The sequence below is a fragment of the Diplotaxodon limnothrissa genome, linkage group LG19 (genome assembly GCF_057381915.1).
Source record: "Diplotaxodon limnothrissa isolate DT_005_m linkage group LG19, D_limnothrissa_male_GT1.1, whole genome shotgun sequence".
Lineage (NCBI taxonomy): Eukaryota > Metazoa > Chordata > Actinopteri > Cichliformes > Cichlidae > Diplotaxodon > Diplotaxodon limnothrissa.
In genome coordinates, this window is record NC_140614.1 from 21,995,327 (window position 1) to 22,014,269 (window position 18,943).

An 18,943-nucleotide genomic window follows, 5' to 3' on the forward strand; every position below is an offset into this window, starting at 1 on the left:
TCTTGGGTGTTAAACACTTAAATTGCTGCTGCTGTCTTGGCAGGTACTCACCGACACTTGAGCTCATTGAAACTAATCTGCATAAGTAAAAGCTACATAACTAAAAAAAAGAAAAGGAAAAAAAAAGCCAAAGTTTCTCAAAAGTCTTAGGAAAACGTAGAATAGTTTCAGTCGCAAAGTACCACTATGGAATATTTTAAATACATGCATGATATTAGGGGTGCAGCCACAGAAATTATTTTGTCCATGAAACCATAAAGCTGCACTTTCTTTTTGCCTTATAGTCTGATTTGTCATAACTTTTCCGTTTTGTGGTAAGCTTTTCTTTGGCTGTCACTTCTTCACCCTGACCTGTCTTATTTGGCTCAGCAGAACTAAAATATATATCCTGCTGCTTTTACACACGCACTCACATAACGCTCAGCGATTCTCTGCGCGATCAACCTCTTACATGTTTAAGCTTGCTGCGGGAGATTTCACTTGTCATGTTTGCGCAGTAAGTTAACGATTAATAAGACGATGTCAGAGGAATTGGTGCACAAATTATCACCACTCACAGATCAGTGCTGTCGCTCTCTATACACAGTTCGCGCGATTGCAAAGTGAAAGCAAAAAAACAAGCGCAAATTCAAACGCGATTTCAATATGTCACATATTGACAGTGGCTCACCGATGCCAATGACATAATTACCCAGCTACATTTCCGAAAGAATGCAAAAGCATTGACATATATTTTTCCTTCCTACAATACCCCGACGGGCAGGGCAGAGATAGATTTTGGTAGCCCGACTGGAAAAATCGCTAGCCCCAGGACGTCGGGCTAGCGATATTGCGAGCCCTGTATCTGATTGAGGAATCACTCATCTTTGGAAAAGAGAGTTTATTACAGAGAAATGTCTCTTTCCAAAATAAAAGCTATACTATACGCTTCTTCTGGGCTATATTCTCAGCAGCATATTAAACATATCAGGTCCCCATAAGGAGAATCATGTGCCAACGGCTGTCTAAATGACTCGGGTAAAGTTTGTAGCATGCATGCTTGTCGTTTTTGTCTGCTTCCACTTGTCTTTGCACTAGGATGATGTAAATGTGCAGTCATATTCGTTGTGTTCCCACTAGTGCTTTCAGGTTAATCTCGTTGAAATGACCTTAACGCCACAACACGGCAAATCTCCGTTAACGAGCTACTAGGGCTGGGCGATATGACCCAAAATTCATATCTCGATATTTTTTAGCTGGATGGCGATATAAGATATATATCTCGATTTTTTTTTTTAAAGCCATAAGTTAAGAACAAAAAGAGAGTTCTTAGTCACACTGTGTCCCAGATGTCACACGGGCATTTTCTTTACATACAGCGTAGATGTACATGAAGAAATTACTCAAAAATAAATTATCAGCATTTATTAAATAATCATGGTCCATAAATAAAAGAAAACAATGTTGTTTTTGTGCATAACAAAAAGCTCACAATTGTGCAGTCAAAATGTAAACTAATAGACGCTGAGCATAATAACAAAGAGACAGATTTCACAGCTGCACCACGTCTCTGAACAGGTGCCATTTGTGGTCCTTATACACACACAGTACGTATCACTCCGCGAGGCTCCTCCTCGGTAGCCGTAATCCTCCGACAATCCATCAAGCGGTGCAGCTCCGTAGCTTAGCAAAGTCATATTAAAACATTTTTTGACAGATTGCCGAGCGCTGTGTACCACATAAAATCGGTTTGCGGTCAGTAAGCACAACCAGAATTCATACATAAGGCGCACTGTCGAGTTTTGAGAAAATGAAAGGATTTTAGGCCGTGCAGCTCCTCCGGGCTGCATGTCGTTAGCGCGGTTAGCTCGTTAGCGCGGTTAGCTCGCTAACACGTTGACGCCGTCCAGCCCCACGCACGGTAACTCGCTAATGGAGATTTTCCGCTTTCATCTTGTCATTGCCTGCAGGTGAAGCTATGGGGGAGGCGGAGTTGTGTTCAGTGAAGGAGAGGCGAGGCCGAGTAACGTTGCGTAGAGACAAAAGTGGACGAAAGAGAGGCAAACCTGCGGCTCCACAAGTATAATTATAACGTAACATAGACTATATCGATATAAACGATATTGTCACATCTTATATCTCGTATGAAAATATATCGATATTTTTAAAAAACTCGATATATCGCCCAGCTCTACGAGCTACCCCTGATCGCCCCGTGCATGGGGCTAGACGGCCAACACGTTAACGAGCTAACTGCGCTAATACACTAGCTCCCACCCATGTAATTGAGCATTGCGTGGCACATCCAACATACTGTTTTACTTTAGTCCATGACGCGCTTACCTTCAGGGTCATACGTCACATGAAAACCAAAATAATTCCAAACGCCAGATCTGAATGAGGGTGGGAGAGGTTCAATTTGCCATGTTGCAAGGAGAGCTTAACTTCTGTCTCGCTAGCTTGCCCTGCGCTCTTCCTTCTGACGATGCTGTCTGTGTTGAAGCTCAGTGGATCTGCGCTCAACAGTGCAGCCTAGGCGGAGTAGTCGAACACAGATTCACTGAGCGCTCAACACAGACAGCATCGTCAGAAGGAAAGTTGATAAAATAAATTACAAATTTTGTATTGTTCGATGCGTACCGAACCGAAAGCACTGTATCGAACGGTTCAATAATGATACAAATATCGTTGCACCCCTACATGATATATATATATATATGTTTTTTTTTACAAATTATACATAGATTACTATTTAGATATAGCTGTGGATATATGTGAATATATTTTTGACATGTATGTTATTCTTATTACTGTCAGATTAGCGTTTATCTATTGAGTCGGATGCAGCATTAATCTTAAAAAAATCAAAGAATTGAAGCTGGATATGAGCACAGCCATAGGGTTAACTGGAGAGACAAAACTGAAAAAGCAGAAGGTTATACTTGGACTTCAATATTATCACAAATAGAGACAAGGATGACAACCTCAGCTAGTGCCTATGGGCAGGCAACCACAGGTGGAGCTGAAGAGCTCAGTGCACAAGTCTGGCTCTTTTGTTTCGCAGGAAATGTTCAAGCCATCAGATTCCAAAACCATTTAAATGAAAGCTTTGATAGGATTTTTTTTTTTTGTGTGTGTGGGGTGGAAACTTATTGGTTTATTATTTTATTTTTCCTATGTACGGACAGGAGAAACATGAGCTTGAGCCAATGGACTAATAAAATATAGTGCTGGTTTTACAAGCCTTATTGCTTCTACTTTAGCTCATAATGTGCTGATGTCAGATCCTAATGAAGTCATCATGGCACTGATATTCATCAGCTGGCATAAGCGATAATACTTTCTGCTTGTTTTCTTATGATGCCATTATGCAACTTTGAGTTTAGAAGTTCAAAGAAGCTCAGTCATAATAAGGAATGTGCTTACACGTACCTGCATACACACTACAGTATGTACTTAAGATATGACCCAGTGTTCAAATGTAGAAACTGCCCAACTTTTGATTTACATTCCACAGCAAATCAGCAGCTTGCTTAAATTACAGTCTGTGCTGCAAACACAGAACATGGGCTCAGGATCAGAAGTGTGAATATGTGCTTCTTTATACTCGTTTGTAGAGGACTTTTTGGGGAGGGGTTTGACATGCAAAGCTAGTTTTTCTGTCACACTGTAGTGTGTAAGTGTCATGAGGGCAGAGGACTTGGGGCAGAGCAGCACAGGAAGTTCTGACTTCCTCCTCCATCACTGAGAAACCCTCCCCATGGCAAAGATGTCCGGTGGAGTTGACTCACCGGAGATTTATTTTAGGGCTGTAACTTGTGTATTAGTGTGTATCTTTGTACACAGTGTATATGTAGTACACTGTGTAGTTCTGAATCTTTCTCCCATGTTTCCACCTTAAGCAATCTCTCTCTTACTCTTCTTATTGTCTTATATTTTTTATTACACTTCCCATCACGGTCCAGGTTTCGATCCATCTTTCTCAGAGTCCTTTCCACTGTGGAAGCTTCTAGTACCCATATCAGCTGACTACAAAACATCTTTGGGCAGCTGCTGCTTGCTTTTGTGTGTTTTTTCTTTTTAATGCATAAAGTAACAGTATTGTAGAAATTCATTTCACCGAAACAATAACGTGGCGCACACTGTGACGTCAAAAAATGCGCACATCTTTGTAGCTGCGTTTTCTCCGTTTTTCTTGTCCACACATAAATGCAAAAACGGAGTTTTAGAAAATATCCACCCTGGCCGGAGTTTTTAAAAATCTCCGTTTTCAGTGACCAAAAACGCCGTTTACGTGTGGACGAAAGGTGCAAACGCATAGAAAAATCTGCGTTTTCAAAAATACCCGGGTACGTGTGGACGTAGCCTCAGTCTGTGTATGTATATGAATGTATGTATGAGGAGCTGCGCAAAAACACAAGTGTGTGTGTGTGTGTGTGTGTGTGTGTGTGTGTGTGTGTGTGTGTGTGTGTGTGTGTGTGTGTGTGTGTGTGTGTGTGTGTGTGTTTGTCTACATGTGTCTTTGTGAATGAGACTGTTTGTTGTGTGTGTGTGGATGAGACAGGATGCTTATTATGGGCATGTGTATATATTTTCATGTGTAATTCTTCAGTGACAAATACTAGACTTTTGAAGGTGGCACTTTAAAAATAAAGTCTCTAAATGTGTTTTAGACAGAATTAATTTAGTGATCTGAATATGTTCTGCTTTTTCAGTAAGCTTGAGTTTTTTTCGCTATGAATTTTTTATTTTCATTGCTTTTTTCTGTGTCATTAAATGTAATTATTTTGTGTTTCACTTCACTACACTTGTTGCTCATGATGACATTGTGTTTTGGGGGTTTTTTCTAACCATTCCTCTGTATTGCCCCGAGTGTGTCATGGTTGTGCTATTTCTATCTCTGTTCTGTGCAATACAAAACATACTTTGTATTAATTCCTGTGGTCCTCTTTGATTTCTTGAAGCAGAGTCTGTCAAACTAGAATATGTCATTGACCACCAGATGAACCCCCACATTAGACCACAGACCTCAGATTTATTTCATTAACCCTTCCAGTCAGGACTGCTTAGTTCCTGCTGTGGAAGCAACTTGTGTGCAGTGTTCTTTATCAGCAAACATAAGTAAGATATAAACCTACCCTCAGACACTGCTTTCCATTATGTGATGGCTTCTGAACTTGTTGGCTTCATGTCAGAATGACGACCATTGTCACAAAGTGGCAACTGCAGTCTGACTAGGTTGGGCATAGTAACATTTATGTCAATGAGCCAGAAATGTTACATATCACATTCCTGATTGCCTTGTATACATCAAAAATGTTCAGCTTTGCCCAACAGAGCAATATTTCCTCAGAGGAATTAAACTAGTCTTTGCAGCTCTGATTGTCTCTTGTTGTGGTTCATTACACGTGCTGATTCCTTGCTGTGGTGCAGGCAGAGTCATATGCATGTTATCTAGGATATGACTTGATATCTCATCTCTGCCCTGACCTCTTTTTAACTCAGAGGCGGAAGAAGCAACAGATGGAAGATGAGAAGCGGAAAAGCAAAGGGGAGCGGGGTTGGTTAGCTGTGTTGTCTAGGATTCCAGTAGGATTAGGTAGAGGAAGTTGTGACTCTATTCGTGGTGCTTAAAGGGTAGAGCTGGGGGTGAGAGCTGGGGGTGAGACCAGAGAGTGACGTTACCACAGTGTGAATCAAGGACCACAGTGACTTATTTGTACATTTGCGCACAAACAAACACGATTGAAAGCTTTTTGATGGACACATACAAACGTGTGATTATCTCGGGCTTTTGTGAATGAAAGTCAGTCTAATATTGTATGACTTGACAGCTCTGTGTGTGTGTGTGTGTGTGTGTGTGTGTGTGTGTGTGTGTGTGTGTGTGTGTTGAATAGCAGGACAAAGAGTGTCTTGTATTTTGGCAATGGTTTGGGAGGTAGTTAGGCTTGTTGGGTCCAGTCCTGGGGGCCAGGGATGGGAATGTTCAGTGTGTGTGTGACTGGAAGAATGTTGCTGTTTGCTGAGTGAAGAGCACAGAGGCAGCAGAGACTGTCCAAACACACGTCTGTTTGCCAAGTGTGTGTGCGTGTCTGAGTGACGATGCCTGAGATAGAGTGTGTGTGTGTGTGTGTGTGTGTGTGTGTGTGTGTGTGTGTGTGTGTGTGTGTGTGTGTGTGTGATTGGGGCAGTGTGTGAGTAAGAGGGGAAAGTGTGCTATGAGCAGTGGTGGAAAGAGGTGTAGAGCAGCTCTGTGTGTGTTTCCCCATGCTATGACCTTCTATTCAATGGAGACTTTCATATGCAGTTCTAGTCTCCATGGTAGGGGAGCAGACTAGACTGAAAGAGGCCTGTCTCTTCATACCTGTGACCTACTCACCGCACACACAAACAGACACACATACACATTAATCCACATTGCAGACTTTGCTCAGGTTGTTTTTCTGTGTGTAGGTGGGTGTGTGTTTACTGTACTGTTACCTGTTTGCTTGGCTGATGAGAGGTCAGTAAAGTGGGTGAGTAATGGAGGGCTGATGTGAAGGACGGAGAAAAGATGATAAAGATCATTGATGAAGTATGGAAAGGATAAACTTAGTAAGGAAGGCAAGGATCAGATGAGTAATATTGGAGGGAAGAAAGGATGTGAGTAATAACAGAAGCTGGGGAAAGAGGAGAAATCCCTGAAAACAGTCTGTGAAGTATGGAGTTAGAGGGTAAAGCAGCTGAAAAGATGAAAAATAGCCCTTTAACGGAGACTAGATTTTAGAATAGTCAACAAGTATGTAAGTGTTGTCAACTTGGGAAAAAAATGTTAATGTGTCTTCATAGTAGCATGTGTGCTTGGAGGTAGTGAAGGCCTCTGTGCAGTGTGATTTATTCTGAGGCTAGGTCTGCTTCCAGCTGTCCCGACGGGGTCCCAATGACTTTAACAGGCGCAGACCTCCATCACAGAAAGACAGAGGAAGAGGGAGACGGGAGATTTTTTTTGGAGGGGGGTATTTAGACAGTGGAAAAGTCAACATCATTTTCAGTCTGCTAATTCTATTTAGATTCGCATACTTCTCCTTCAGTGTAGAAACCTCATTTCTCAGTAAGCAGCCATGTACCCTTATTTTTTATACCTATAATTATCATAATAGTACTGCTGAATAGCCAGTAACAACGAAAAGGCTTGCTTATATTTATGTGTGAGCTGTTTGAGATTATACAAGCAGATTTGAAGGGAAGAGACTCTTATTTTTAAGTGGTTAATTACCTTTATTTCCTAGTATCTTCATACTGTGGGACTAAGTAACTATATAAAATAACACAGCCCAACCTTCAGCGTATCTGTCTACTTTATGTCCCCGCATGTGAACTGCCAACTGATGAATGTAAATGAGAATTTATCTAAGCATTAGTTGCCTGGTTGAGTAAATAATTCTTCTCCTTCCTCACAGGTCCTGCTGAGGTTCCCATGATGTCCCCAAATGGGTCGATCCCTCCCATCCACGTCCCCCCAGGCTACATCTCACAGGTTAGTTTATTTTTGTGTGTATTTTTCCTCAGTTTAATACTCTTTGACTTATTTTTTATGTTTATCGTGTTTGGGTTGTGTGGGAGCGTTTGAGTAAAGAAAAAAAAATGGACTCAGGGGGAGATTTGTGCATGCACGACTACACTAAATTAGCTAGTGCTTCTCATTTCTCCACCAAAAAGAGGCTTCTTTTAAGTAATAAAAATGCAGATATTTCTTAATTTAATATATTTCAAGGTAAATTTACCCAGTGTTCATTTATTTTTTCAGTTCACTCAATTAGTCTGTCTGAAGACTGTTTCAGCATGTTGGTTCTTGTCACTGGAAAATTGTTATGATGCTGTAAATGGAAATAAATCCATAAATCAAACTCATGCGTTAACAGTAAAAAGTAGTTGCGTTAGTGTCCAAAACTGGAGAATATAGCAGCATAGCATATTTCTATGCACTGGCTGGTTGATAGACTAAGCAATTTGTACTTGTATAATGTTTTATTGAACAGCTATCAGAAGTGGGTCTAGTAGTCATTATTAAAGGATGCAGATGATAGGTTTTTTTTTTTTAGCCTGTGCTTGACTCCCACAAAAGTCACTTATTCTGTCTGTCATAGAGAAGCAACCACGCTGGTCTTCTTGACCCAACAGAGCACCAAGAATTTGGAGTATTAGGTTCAATTAATATTTGAGTCCTCTACAGGAAATGTGTATGCGCTTTCTCTATTAGATAACAACACCAGGACAATGAGAAAAAGAAGTCAATAAACTATCCTCACAAGATTTCAAAAAAATCCTGTGGTTTGTCTGTTGGCGAGATTGTGCTCTTACCCAACGGAGGTCGGGTCATTGGCTCACCGTGGGTGTGTGTTTGTGTGTGTGTGAGTGGGGACTGAGCCAAGCCTGAGCGGGAAACACTGTCACTGTTAGATAAACAAGCATGATACGGGAGACAGGCATTCATTGGGCAAAATTTTTTTTGGAAGGGGGGGATTAGGGTTGCACGAAGGGGTGAAAGGAGAAAGAGCACTGCTGTGGTGGACAGTAGTGTGTTGAAGTAGTTGTGTCTTATGTGTCTAAAGTGCTCATGTGTATGTGTGTCCTCTGGGAGTTTTCACTAATGCCTGCAATGTGATGCCATGTGTGTTTGTGGGTGCTTCATATTTGGAATGTGCGTGTCCTTGCCAATAAATGTGTGCGCTTGTAGGCCTGGTCTGCACATACTCCTGCAGAGACTTTGCCCTTGTTTTACTGTAAACACATCGTTTTTTCATGTGCAGCAGAGGGGATGAAAGGGCAGAGAGCGGGCCTCCTCCTCTGCATCTATTTGCTCCCTCTCAAGGTTTTTCTCACATCAGATTAGTTTTGTAACTCTCTTCCTCCCCTCCTGACCCTCTTTCATTCCCCACCATCTTTCTTTGTGTGGTGTCTGTTGCTTCTCAGTTTGTGTGGGGATTTCACGGTGGTGTTATTTAGTGTATGTGTGTGTGTGAGAGACAGTGTGCGGTGTTGTTGTTGTTAGGCACCAGCAGATGACTTCCCCCTCTCTGCAGGGAGTGTGTGTTTGCGCTCTTCTCGGAATGCAGGCCTGTGAAAGTATCTGAATAGTTGGAATGTGTGTGTCTGTATCTGTGTCCGAGTGAAAATGAATACAAGTATGGGATCTATGCTAATTTCAGGCAGTTCTCTGAAGCTTGTTGCCAGAAAAATGTGCAGGCCATCTAAGGACACATTTGTTTTTCATTGCTTTAAGGGACCGCACATCCTGTTGGTACACGCTCAGCTGTCAGATAAATCATGCAGTTAATTCTTTTATTAAATATCCACCATTTAACAGACAGAGCACCTGCTCTTGTAAAATAATGGGCAGTGAAGTACTCTTGGCATGATGGGCAATTCACTCAGTTCTCTGAATCACTTGACTTAAATTAAAGCCAGCACTATCTGAGGAACCTTTACTCAACAGTATATAAAGCAGTCAAAGGCAGTGTGCACTTTTCAAGTCTTGCGTGATTTGTAGGTACTAAAATTCAGGCGCACAGATGCACATTTCTTAGTCTTTTAGTCTTTTTAAAAATGTTATTTTCATGTTCTGTGAACCCATACTTAGCTTTTCTCCTCTCTCCCACAGGTGCTGGAAGATACCACAGGGGTCCGCCGAGTGGTTGTGACCCCCCAGTCTCCGGAGTGCTACCCTCCCTCCTACTCTCCAGCTCTCTCCCCCACACATCACCTGCCGCCATACCTGCCTCACCCTCACTTCATCCCCAACTCTCACTCTTTCTATCCTCCCGTCAGCCCCGGGGAGCTGCCTCCCCATCAGTACTACCAACACCACCTTCCCCCCATGTACGGCGATCCAGGTACTCGTGCTGACTGAACACAGGCCATCTGCAAAAACAAAAAAGAAAGCAAAAAAACAAAACCAAATCAGATTTTGACATTGAGTTAAAATTCAGTTACGAATATGCGTCACGCAACCTGCACGGTACGAAATTTAACATGAAATATTTTCTATGCTCTTCTTCCTTGCAGAAATCATCCCAGTTTATGGGATGTCAAACTTCATAGGGAGGGAGGATACATACAGTAAGCCACAACCTAAAAAGTTAAAGGAACCGAGACAGAATCGAGTCAATTCTCCTCCCTCTACTCCCTATAAGGGCAGCCTTGGGCCAGCACACAATGGATACAGGTGATCATCATTTATGAGATGCACTTTAAGATTAGCCAACTCATTAATGGTTAGACTTCTGAAGGCACGATGTTGATGATTTATATATTCATTTCATTTTTTATGTCATTATATGGAGGTAATATAAAAATCAGTTAACTAAGCTGTGTAAAATTTTAATGTATTAGCTGTTCATTTGGAATAAGAATGGACCTGTTTTCACATGTATGCCTGAGTGCTAGTAATTACATGCTGCAGCTGCAAATGTCCAAATAAGTGAACTCTACCCACACCTTTCCTAACACAAAGTTAGAGCACACAGTTATTTGAAGCATTCACAGGGATTACATAGGCATCATGTGTTAACCTCAGCTGCAAAAAGTACACCCAATATTAGTGTGAAAATCCATAAACACAAACACAACCTTGCTAAATGTTGTTCTGTCGATTTTGCCCATGTGTGAAAACAGCTCATGTGAAGGAATCTTTTGCTAGGAATTTTTTTCTTTCTTTTGATCTATTTTCCACACCTTATTTAGTTAGTATTTTTATTGAAGAGAAAGGTGAACAGCTCATTTGGTCACTGCAGCTTTTGGTTGCAACTGAGCAAAGGGTGTATGATTTATATACTTCTTGTTTTATGTCTTTTATGTAAATACAATGAATTCTGTTGTGATTTTCTTCGGGATGCAGCAACAAATCACACGGCCCAACGCTCGGGTCAGCGGGGTCTGGTGGTGGAGTTGGCAGTCCAGGAGGGAAGAAGCCAGAGAGACGGCTCCGCAGCAGTCCGCGAAACAGTGAACCAGACACACACACACAAGGTAGGACTTGCACAAACACAAGGGCATGAGAGAGACTAGTACCCACTGTCAATGAATATTTTTCTGTCTTAAATGTATACGTCGATATAGTTCAAATAGTTTCAAATAGAAAAAAAATGACACTCAATAAGTAACATTAAACACGGATGTTGACATGAATGAGTCCTGACACAAACCTGCATCACAGACATACAGACAAGTATAAAAGAGTTAAATCAAAATATCATATTTCAGTGTATCCGCTTATCGCAAGATCCGAGACACCAAATCAAAAGAAAGGAGACAGTCTCAATGTGAGCGTTTTAAAGTTTAAATATCTGCTCAACAGAAAATGTCACTACAGTCTCTTTATTTTCCAAATAATAGACATGTCACCATGCAACAAGATCATCTTTTATATGTGAATAATTTGTGTTCTCTGTGACATTTCTGTCTTGCTCTGTGTGACTTACTTTGTCCTCTTTAACCTCAGTGCCCCTCTGCATTCAATTAAATCAAATAAAACAACCTTTGCTCCTCTCTTTCTATCACTGTCCTTTTTTTGTCACACAGAAAGAAATGAATGGATGAATGCAGCCTCACTGAGTTGAAGGGATAGGGGGGTGTGGGCAGGGAGGTGGAGAAAGGGGGTAAGGGTTGTCTGGGTAAGCACATAGCTGAATCTGTCCCTGAGCACTATCATTTTACCCTTGCTACAATACCGGCCTTGTTGGTGAAGGCTTAGCCGTGGGGGGGATGGTTGAGAGAGGGGTGAGAGAGATGGGGGAGGGTGGAGTCACATACCTGTAGAGCCCTGCTTGAGATGAAGGAAACCTTTGAGCGCTGAGATTTAGATACCGCAGCTTAGCCTTATCGCTCAGACACACATGAACATCAGCACATGTGCAAAGACATTAAGGCACACACACACGTGCGGTTCTTCTTTAATGGCAGGTCTTTTGACGCATAAGATGAATGTCTGAGCTGTTAAAAATGACAGAATATTTCATTATACACACACACACACACACACACACACACACACACACACACACACACACACACACACACACACACACACACAAAGTGATGTTTTTGAAGGTGATGACAGAAACAAAGTGAGACGTAAATTGATTGACTGTACTTGTCAGGCTCTTTTAAATTTACCCTCCCCATAAAACTTTGGCTTAGTCACTCACAGCATGGTGCAGGATCACAGGGATCTTCCAGCTAGGTTTGGTGTGGAGATGCTGATCAGGCACAACATTAAAACCACTTGTCCAATATTATGTGGGCTTCTTTTGTCATGGCAAAACAGCTCTGGCTTGTCAGGGAGTGAACACTGGATCACTTAAGGAAAGGGAGGGGGTGCCTTCAGAACAGATCTGGGATGTCAGATTTATTTTTACATTTTGTGCCACATGTAATCCATTGTGATTTTAAGTGGGCTAGATGAGCAAAACTCCACTTTCTGTCAGTGTAAAGATATTTATATACTCATTTAATCCTTGAGATATCTTAACATAAAATGAGAAAGTGCAATTTCAGCAGCACATCTCAGTTTTTCTACACAAGTAAATTAAAATTTGTTATTGCAAGTGTGTTTTTTTTTTTTACACGTATTGTAATTAAATGTGTAGTTTTACAATTTGCATGTGTGAAATTGCAGAGAAAGTTCCGGTAGCTCACTGCCCAGAGTTTCACATATTTATAAAAAAGTTTTTGTTTATTGATGACTTTATTTATTTTTTTTAAAGCCAAATTTCTATTGTAGACAATGAAAAACAGGAACGTTGCTCTCATTTAATTTTTTATCTATTACTTAGCTCCTTTGGTATGTAGTATGAATGGCTTTGGATAGGTCTTTATCAGTGCAAAAAGCTGTACAAATTCTAAAAATAGAGTCCAAAAATTTATGCTTTTCCAAAGTCGTCCACCAGGCCACACTGGATGTCTTTGCTGGGGATGATTTTGGCTCCAGGCCCTTATGTTTGACACTCCTGTTTTAGATAGATCAGTTGCATCCTACTCATGCTCGATCCAATTGGGAATTGGGGAGTTTAGAGGCTGGGTCAACAACTTGAATCCTTGTTTGTGTTTCTGAGCCAATTTTTGGGGGGAAGACGTTGTCTGCTGAGATGACCACTACCATTGGTTAGTTCATTTAATAAACACAGATCTGCAGCATTGCTTAGGCAGGTGCTGTGTTTCAAAGAACCATGTTAGGAATATAAATTTACTGTCAGAATATTGCATTGAATATTGAGTTAGTTTTCCACATCCATGCAATGTTGGTGACTAGAATTTTGTTTTTGTTGCTCACAGCTCTGAAAAATGATCTTTAAAAAAATGTAACAGCACCACCAACTCCATCCAGGAAAATGTCCACATAACGCAATCAAATGTGTACACTGGACTTAATCAGTATGGAAACTACTTCCTTTTTACATTTTTTCACAATAATAGTCATTATAATAATTAAGAAAAGTGAAAAAAGTAAAAAAACGTACACACTAAAGTAAAGAGCTAACACATCTGTACACATGCAAGTTGACATCTGCAAATGCAAACCAAAACCAAACATCTTATTGCACTGCAACAAAAGGGAGATTGCACAGCTTACAGTACACACACACGTGTGCGCGCACACACTAGAGGGAATTAGCTAAAATCAGCCACAGGATGAAAAGGGAAGTGAGATCAACATCTCAGCTTATGGGATTCATAGTTTCATGTGCCACATACTGTACAACTCAAACAACCATAACACTCTTGACAGATAGGAGCATGTCAGCGTGTCATTTGTTGTTTGGTCTACCAGGGTCTCAGTACAGGGCTGGAGATCAGGCTGAGTCAGCTGGATATATCACACAACACACTTGCACACCAACACACAACCACACATATGCTCAAACACCCCGTGACTGAGCTTCCTGTAAAACAATCAGACCATGAGGCTCCAGAGGATAGGGGGGCAAACGGTGAGAAAGGGGGTGGAATGCTGGATTTGAAGGACAGATGCGAGAGGACAGAGATGGATGCAAAGTTTTCTTTATCGCAGAGAAGGCAGAGATGGAAAGACAGAGAGGCGCAAAGTTAAAGAGCAGAGTACAAACATTCCAACAAAGTTGCTCCTTGGCCCGATGCATCCAAGTCAAGTCCAATCCAGAATACCACACACACACACACCACACATAGCCGCCTACGCTTTGCCCTTGATGCCCTTGCTTTATATGTGTGTGTGTGTGTGTGTGTGTGTGTGTGTGTGTGTGTGGCTGTTGCCCCAGTGCCAGCAAGGCAGCAGGCTTACTTGGCCAGCAGAGCGTCCATTCTCTAGTAAAGCCAGCTCTACAGGCCCTGTTCCTCAGAACTGAGCTGCTTGCTGAGCAGAAACAGATGTGGGCTCCGTCCCTTCTGTTCCTCCATCTTGCTTCTGCATCATCACCACCACAGATCCTGTCTCTCACTCAAAAAAACCTGGGATTTCAGCAGAAACAGATGGACCAGTTCCCTCAGCTCCTCCATCTTTTTCTTCTACGTCACTGCTAAGCACTGTGAAAGCAGGAGAAACCAGATGTGTGCAGTGGCTGCTTTGTCCACTATGTCGTCTCTGTGAATGAGGTGTGGAAAATAAGAGGGGTTCACAGTCATAGATATGGAAGTGGTCTGTTATCTTAAGGTATGTCTGTTATCTTAAGGTATGAGAGGTATGGAAACCCACCTTCTCTATTATGTGAAGAGATTTTTATAGGCTACCAATCACGACAGTGTTCCAAGAAAGACGTTTTAAAAGCAAAAAAAGCGTTTAACCATTTCTTTGCTTCATAACTGAAGAACATTTCTAAAATATTTACTTGAAAAATATTCTCCTTACATGTTCTACAGTGGCCTCCTTTTTCAGACTTTCGCCATGCATTTTTCAGGTTATAAAAGTATCAACAGTAGCGACTGAGCTTTATCATGGCCACTTCACTTTGCATGGAAAATTCACTCAAGTAAGCATTTTCACTTGACCTTCAGATATTACTGTCTCTGCGAAGTCAAAGCATGGCTATTTTTTAAGTAAACTGTACGAGAAGTTAGAATTATAGCATAATTTAAATGCTAAAACATTTATTACAAGAAACACTAGTAGAGAGAGTTAATAAGGCAAAGTATTAGCAATGTCCTTTGCAAAATAATCATTAAGTTTACATAAAGCAGAATTTTACCCCTGATGCAAGTCCCAGGACTCTTTCTCTTGTTAGACAAATATAAACCACTGCACTAAGTAGCCATCCTATCTAATTAAGTTAAAATGCCAATTAGTGAGAAATTCATAGCACTAGTACTGGTAAAATGAGGCATGTACTGCAGTGTTTTGTAAGGTTTTATAAGCTCGTGTGTCCTTTGACCGAGTCCAGTCGTGACTCATCAATTATGTATGTTAACCATCCAGCTCCTTCCAGCTTCTCCTGCTGTGATTGCAGAAGCGGGCCTGAAAATGTGTGAATACACACCCAGCCTTTCCTTACTGGATTGTTTTTGTGAGTTGCCATGGCAATAATCTCAGGCCCCCACCCTCCCACAGACACACAGAAAAACTCCTACCCCTTCCCACAAACCCAAATATGGCCATGTTTGTAGGGCAACCTGGAGGCCAGAGAGGTGGAAGAAAGAGACTAGAAGGTGAAAGTTGAGATAATAAAAACAGAAAATGCACAAGAAAAAAAATGAGAGTTGGAAATAAGAGTCAAAAGGAGACATGTACAGAAAACAGAAAGCGAGTGTGGGATGGCTTTATCAGCAGAGGAATGTCTTTCCCGCTAATATCATGTAACAGGACTAATGGGATTAGAAGGGGAGGGTATTCTTGTTAGTCACAATGGGTACACCAGATATTTCACCATTCAGTTGAATGAATCTTGTGATACAAGTGATAAACTATAGCACCTAGTCATTCTACACTGACCAGACTTGTGCAAGTCTTGCTTAGAAAAACAAAATTATAGTTGATTTAAACTTGCTAAGTAATTTAGTGTCCTTGGTCGTCAGTTTTAGGAAAGGGAAAGACCTGACGCTGCTTCCCTTTAGATATTTTTTTCCATTTTATGTCACTCAGGTGGCCTTTATACCACTTACCCAGGAAACTTAAACGTAATAATTAAAGCTAAAAATGCAGAGTATAAAGCAGCGATCCATATAAGATGAAAGCAAGGTTGGTTAGCAAGCAAACACACTGTCTGGCAGCACTAGTTAAACACAGAAACCTGCTGTTAAGTGCTAAATAATATACAAACTCTGCATCTCACCCACCAAAACTGAAGACCAGACTGTAGGTGTTTGTACAATCAGCCACTCATAAGACAAATGCATTTAAAATTGTTTCAAAAAGTCCCAACGCTACAAACACTTTCAAGAGCTCTGAAATGAGCACAGTTAGAAGACACGTGGCAATTACAGTCACCTGTGTTGGCTTCCATCTCTCTGTTAGAGCAGACATGTCTGTAATTGTGTAAACTTTGATTGACCCCTGGTCTTAGGGGATTGATTTGTGTTTGACCTCAAGTGGCCAGTTGAGGAACTGCAGGCCAGTGTGGCTACCTGTAGTTTTGCTTGGTAGGTTTTGAATTTCTTCGACCATGTCTTACGAAATAATAAATCTAAAAGGGCTTCTTTAAAAAATATGTGAGAAGAGGCATGATTTAACAAACCAACATGAAACACATGAAAAAGGTCATTTGGGAATCTTGGGATAATTTTAACGTTTCATCAAAACCTCCAGTAACTCACAAATAAACTGGGATTTAGTGAGTTGTTGTTGTTTTTGTTTTTTTAATGGATGTTGCCAGTTTGTTTACACAAATTGCTTTTGGGAAATGAGTCACAAAAAACCATCAGATTTAAGTAAAACTATACAAATGACTGATATTGGAGCATGGACAGCTATCACCTTGCTTATTAATGTACTTATTGGTGCCATCAAATGCATGCACAGTATGCACAGTGGGTAAAGACAATTTCTGTCATTACTAAAAACAGCTTAACAACAGCCTAAGGCATTTAAATTTAAATTGAGGTATTTATTTTTAATTTGCCTTTGCAGTAAAGGAGACATTGCATTGATTAGTCTCCAACTATCTACCACTTTGTTGTTTGCCTTTTTGTCGCTGTTCCTGTTTTTAACCAGCCCTGCTATCTGTGGATTGTATAATTCCCTCCCGCTGTCTGCCAGTCTGCACTCACTCCCTCAAACTTTTTTTTTTTTTGGCTGAGCAGGGTCAAATGGGGTCAGGGTTCTGAGAAACGCATCCCCCATAATCCCTCACTGCTTAGCCAGGTTGCTTTGTCACTCACAGCACGTACATTCTTTTATAAACACATGTGCATGCATGTGCAAATGGTATGAAAACGTGGATAGACTTTTTTGTGTCAGCTGGCAGTTGAAGTGTTCATTTTCTTCCTTAGTGAGAGGGTTGCAGTGGAAAAGGTCTCTTTGTCTACATTGGCATGCATGCATGCATATTAAGAGATAACAGGTTAGGAAAGGGAGTCAAAAAATGTGATTTTGAGTATAAGAGTATAAGAAGGCCTTTGTATTCCAATATTTGCAACACATGAGCTTTTATATATTATTTTTATGGTCTGGTAGCTTACCCTTCATTTTGCATAGTCTTTATCATTTACATGCACTCTTTCTAAACGGTTATTAATGACCAAGAGATTAGGTTGCGTATGCAGACATCCAGCAGTAGTAACCAAATTCTTCCCCAGGATGACCCCTTACCCTATTCTTATTTTTGTGAAGTCCATTAAGCAGGTTACAAGAGAAAGTGAGTCATAATCAAGATTCTTATTTGCAAGTGTCACTTCATCTGTGTTTTGATATTTGATTCTTGAATATACTTCTTGCTTCTTTACTTTCCACTCACCTTATTTGCTGCCTTTTTCTTTTTTACTCTCCAACTTTTCCACGTTACTCTGGACCAGTCCCTCTGTCCGTCTGTCCTTTTCTAATCCCTTTTATAAACCATAACGGCTCTGGCCATGAGAACCAAACCTTCACCATGACAACCATAAATTCAGGCATGTCCCAACAACTTCTTCACTTTGTGTGTGTGTGTGTGTGTGTTTGTGCGCTAGTGTGTGTAGCCCAGCTGTTGAACAGATGGAATGCTTGCTATGCAGTAGATGATAATAGTGTGGAATCTGAGGTCTATGCCCCTCTCTACCTCTATTTGCCTCTTTCCTCTCCGCTCTCACTTCTGAACCCACTCCTTCCCTTCTGGTCTTTCTCTGATCTCCACACCTCTCCCTGCTACAGATTGAGCGTCCATCACTTTGCTTTGTTCTCTCTGATTAGAGGCTTCTAAAGATGGGTATCATAGCTCACTTTGTTCCTTTTGAGCGACACACCACACGCACCCTGTGGCCCAGTACGTGTGTGGAGCGGGGGCTGAGTGAGCGGCCGTTGCACATTTTTCACATTTTTTTTCTCCAGGCCTTAAAGGTCTTTTTCTGTCCCAGTGCAGACAGACTGTGTCTACGAGCCATAGGCCATCATGCAGGAGGAATGCAGTCTCCTGAATGTCAAAGTGACTCACATTTTACTGAAACGCTCTTTGCAAGTGACATAACTAATTTTGAAGTCTCTGGATGTGTAACATTTAAACATTTAGGAAAATGCTGTAAACAGGGAGGGAGAAAGCGGTACAATTTACAGCGCAAAGACAGGAATGAAGAGAGTCAAGCTTACTCTTTGCTTTTAAGTCGACTTCAATATATTTAAGAAAGAAACATCCAGTCATGAAGCTTCAAATTATATAGTGGGAAGTGCTTAGACTAATCTGAGGTTTTGTTAGTCAGAATAAAATGATGAGACTAACCAAGGCCATTACCACCAGGTGGGAATTCTGGTGGTCACTTTCTTAGCATGACTGTCTTCTCTCCTACGTTTATGACTTAACGGAAGTTTTAAGCTAAAATAGTTCCCTGTTTA

General features: G+C 41.0%; 1 protein-coding gene across 1 annotated transcript in view; it reads left to right on the forward strand.

Moving 5' to 3' along the window:
- The window catches only part of fndc3ba (fibronectin type III domain containing 3Ba), an 85,534-nt gene that overhangs the window by 35,235 nt on the left and 31,356 nt on the right, over positions 1-18,943 (forward strand). Inside the window, exons 4-7 of the mRNA XM_085343154.1 lie at positions 7,419-7,495; positions 9,620-9,851; positions 10,024-10,183; positions 10,856-10,986. Coding sequence (XP_085199280.1) covers positions 7,419-7,495; positions 9,620-9,851; positions 10,024-10,183; positions 10,856-10,986 — 600 coding nt within the window. The remainder of the gene's footprint in view (positions 1-7,418; positions 7,496-9,619; positions 9,852-10,023; positions 10,184-10,855; positions 10,987-18,943) is intronic.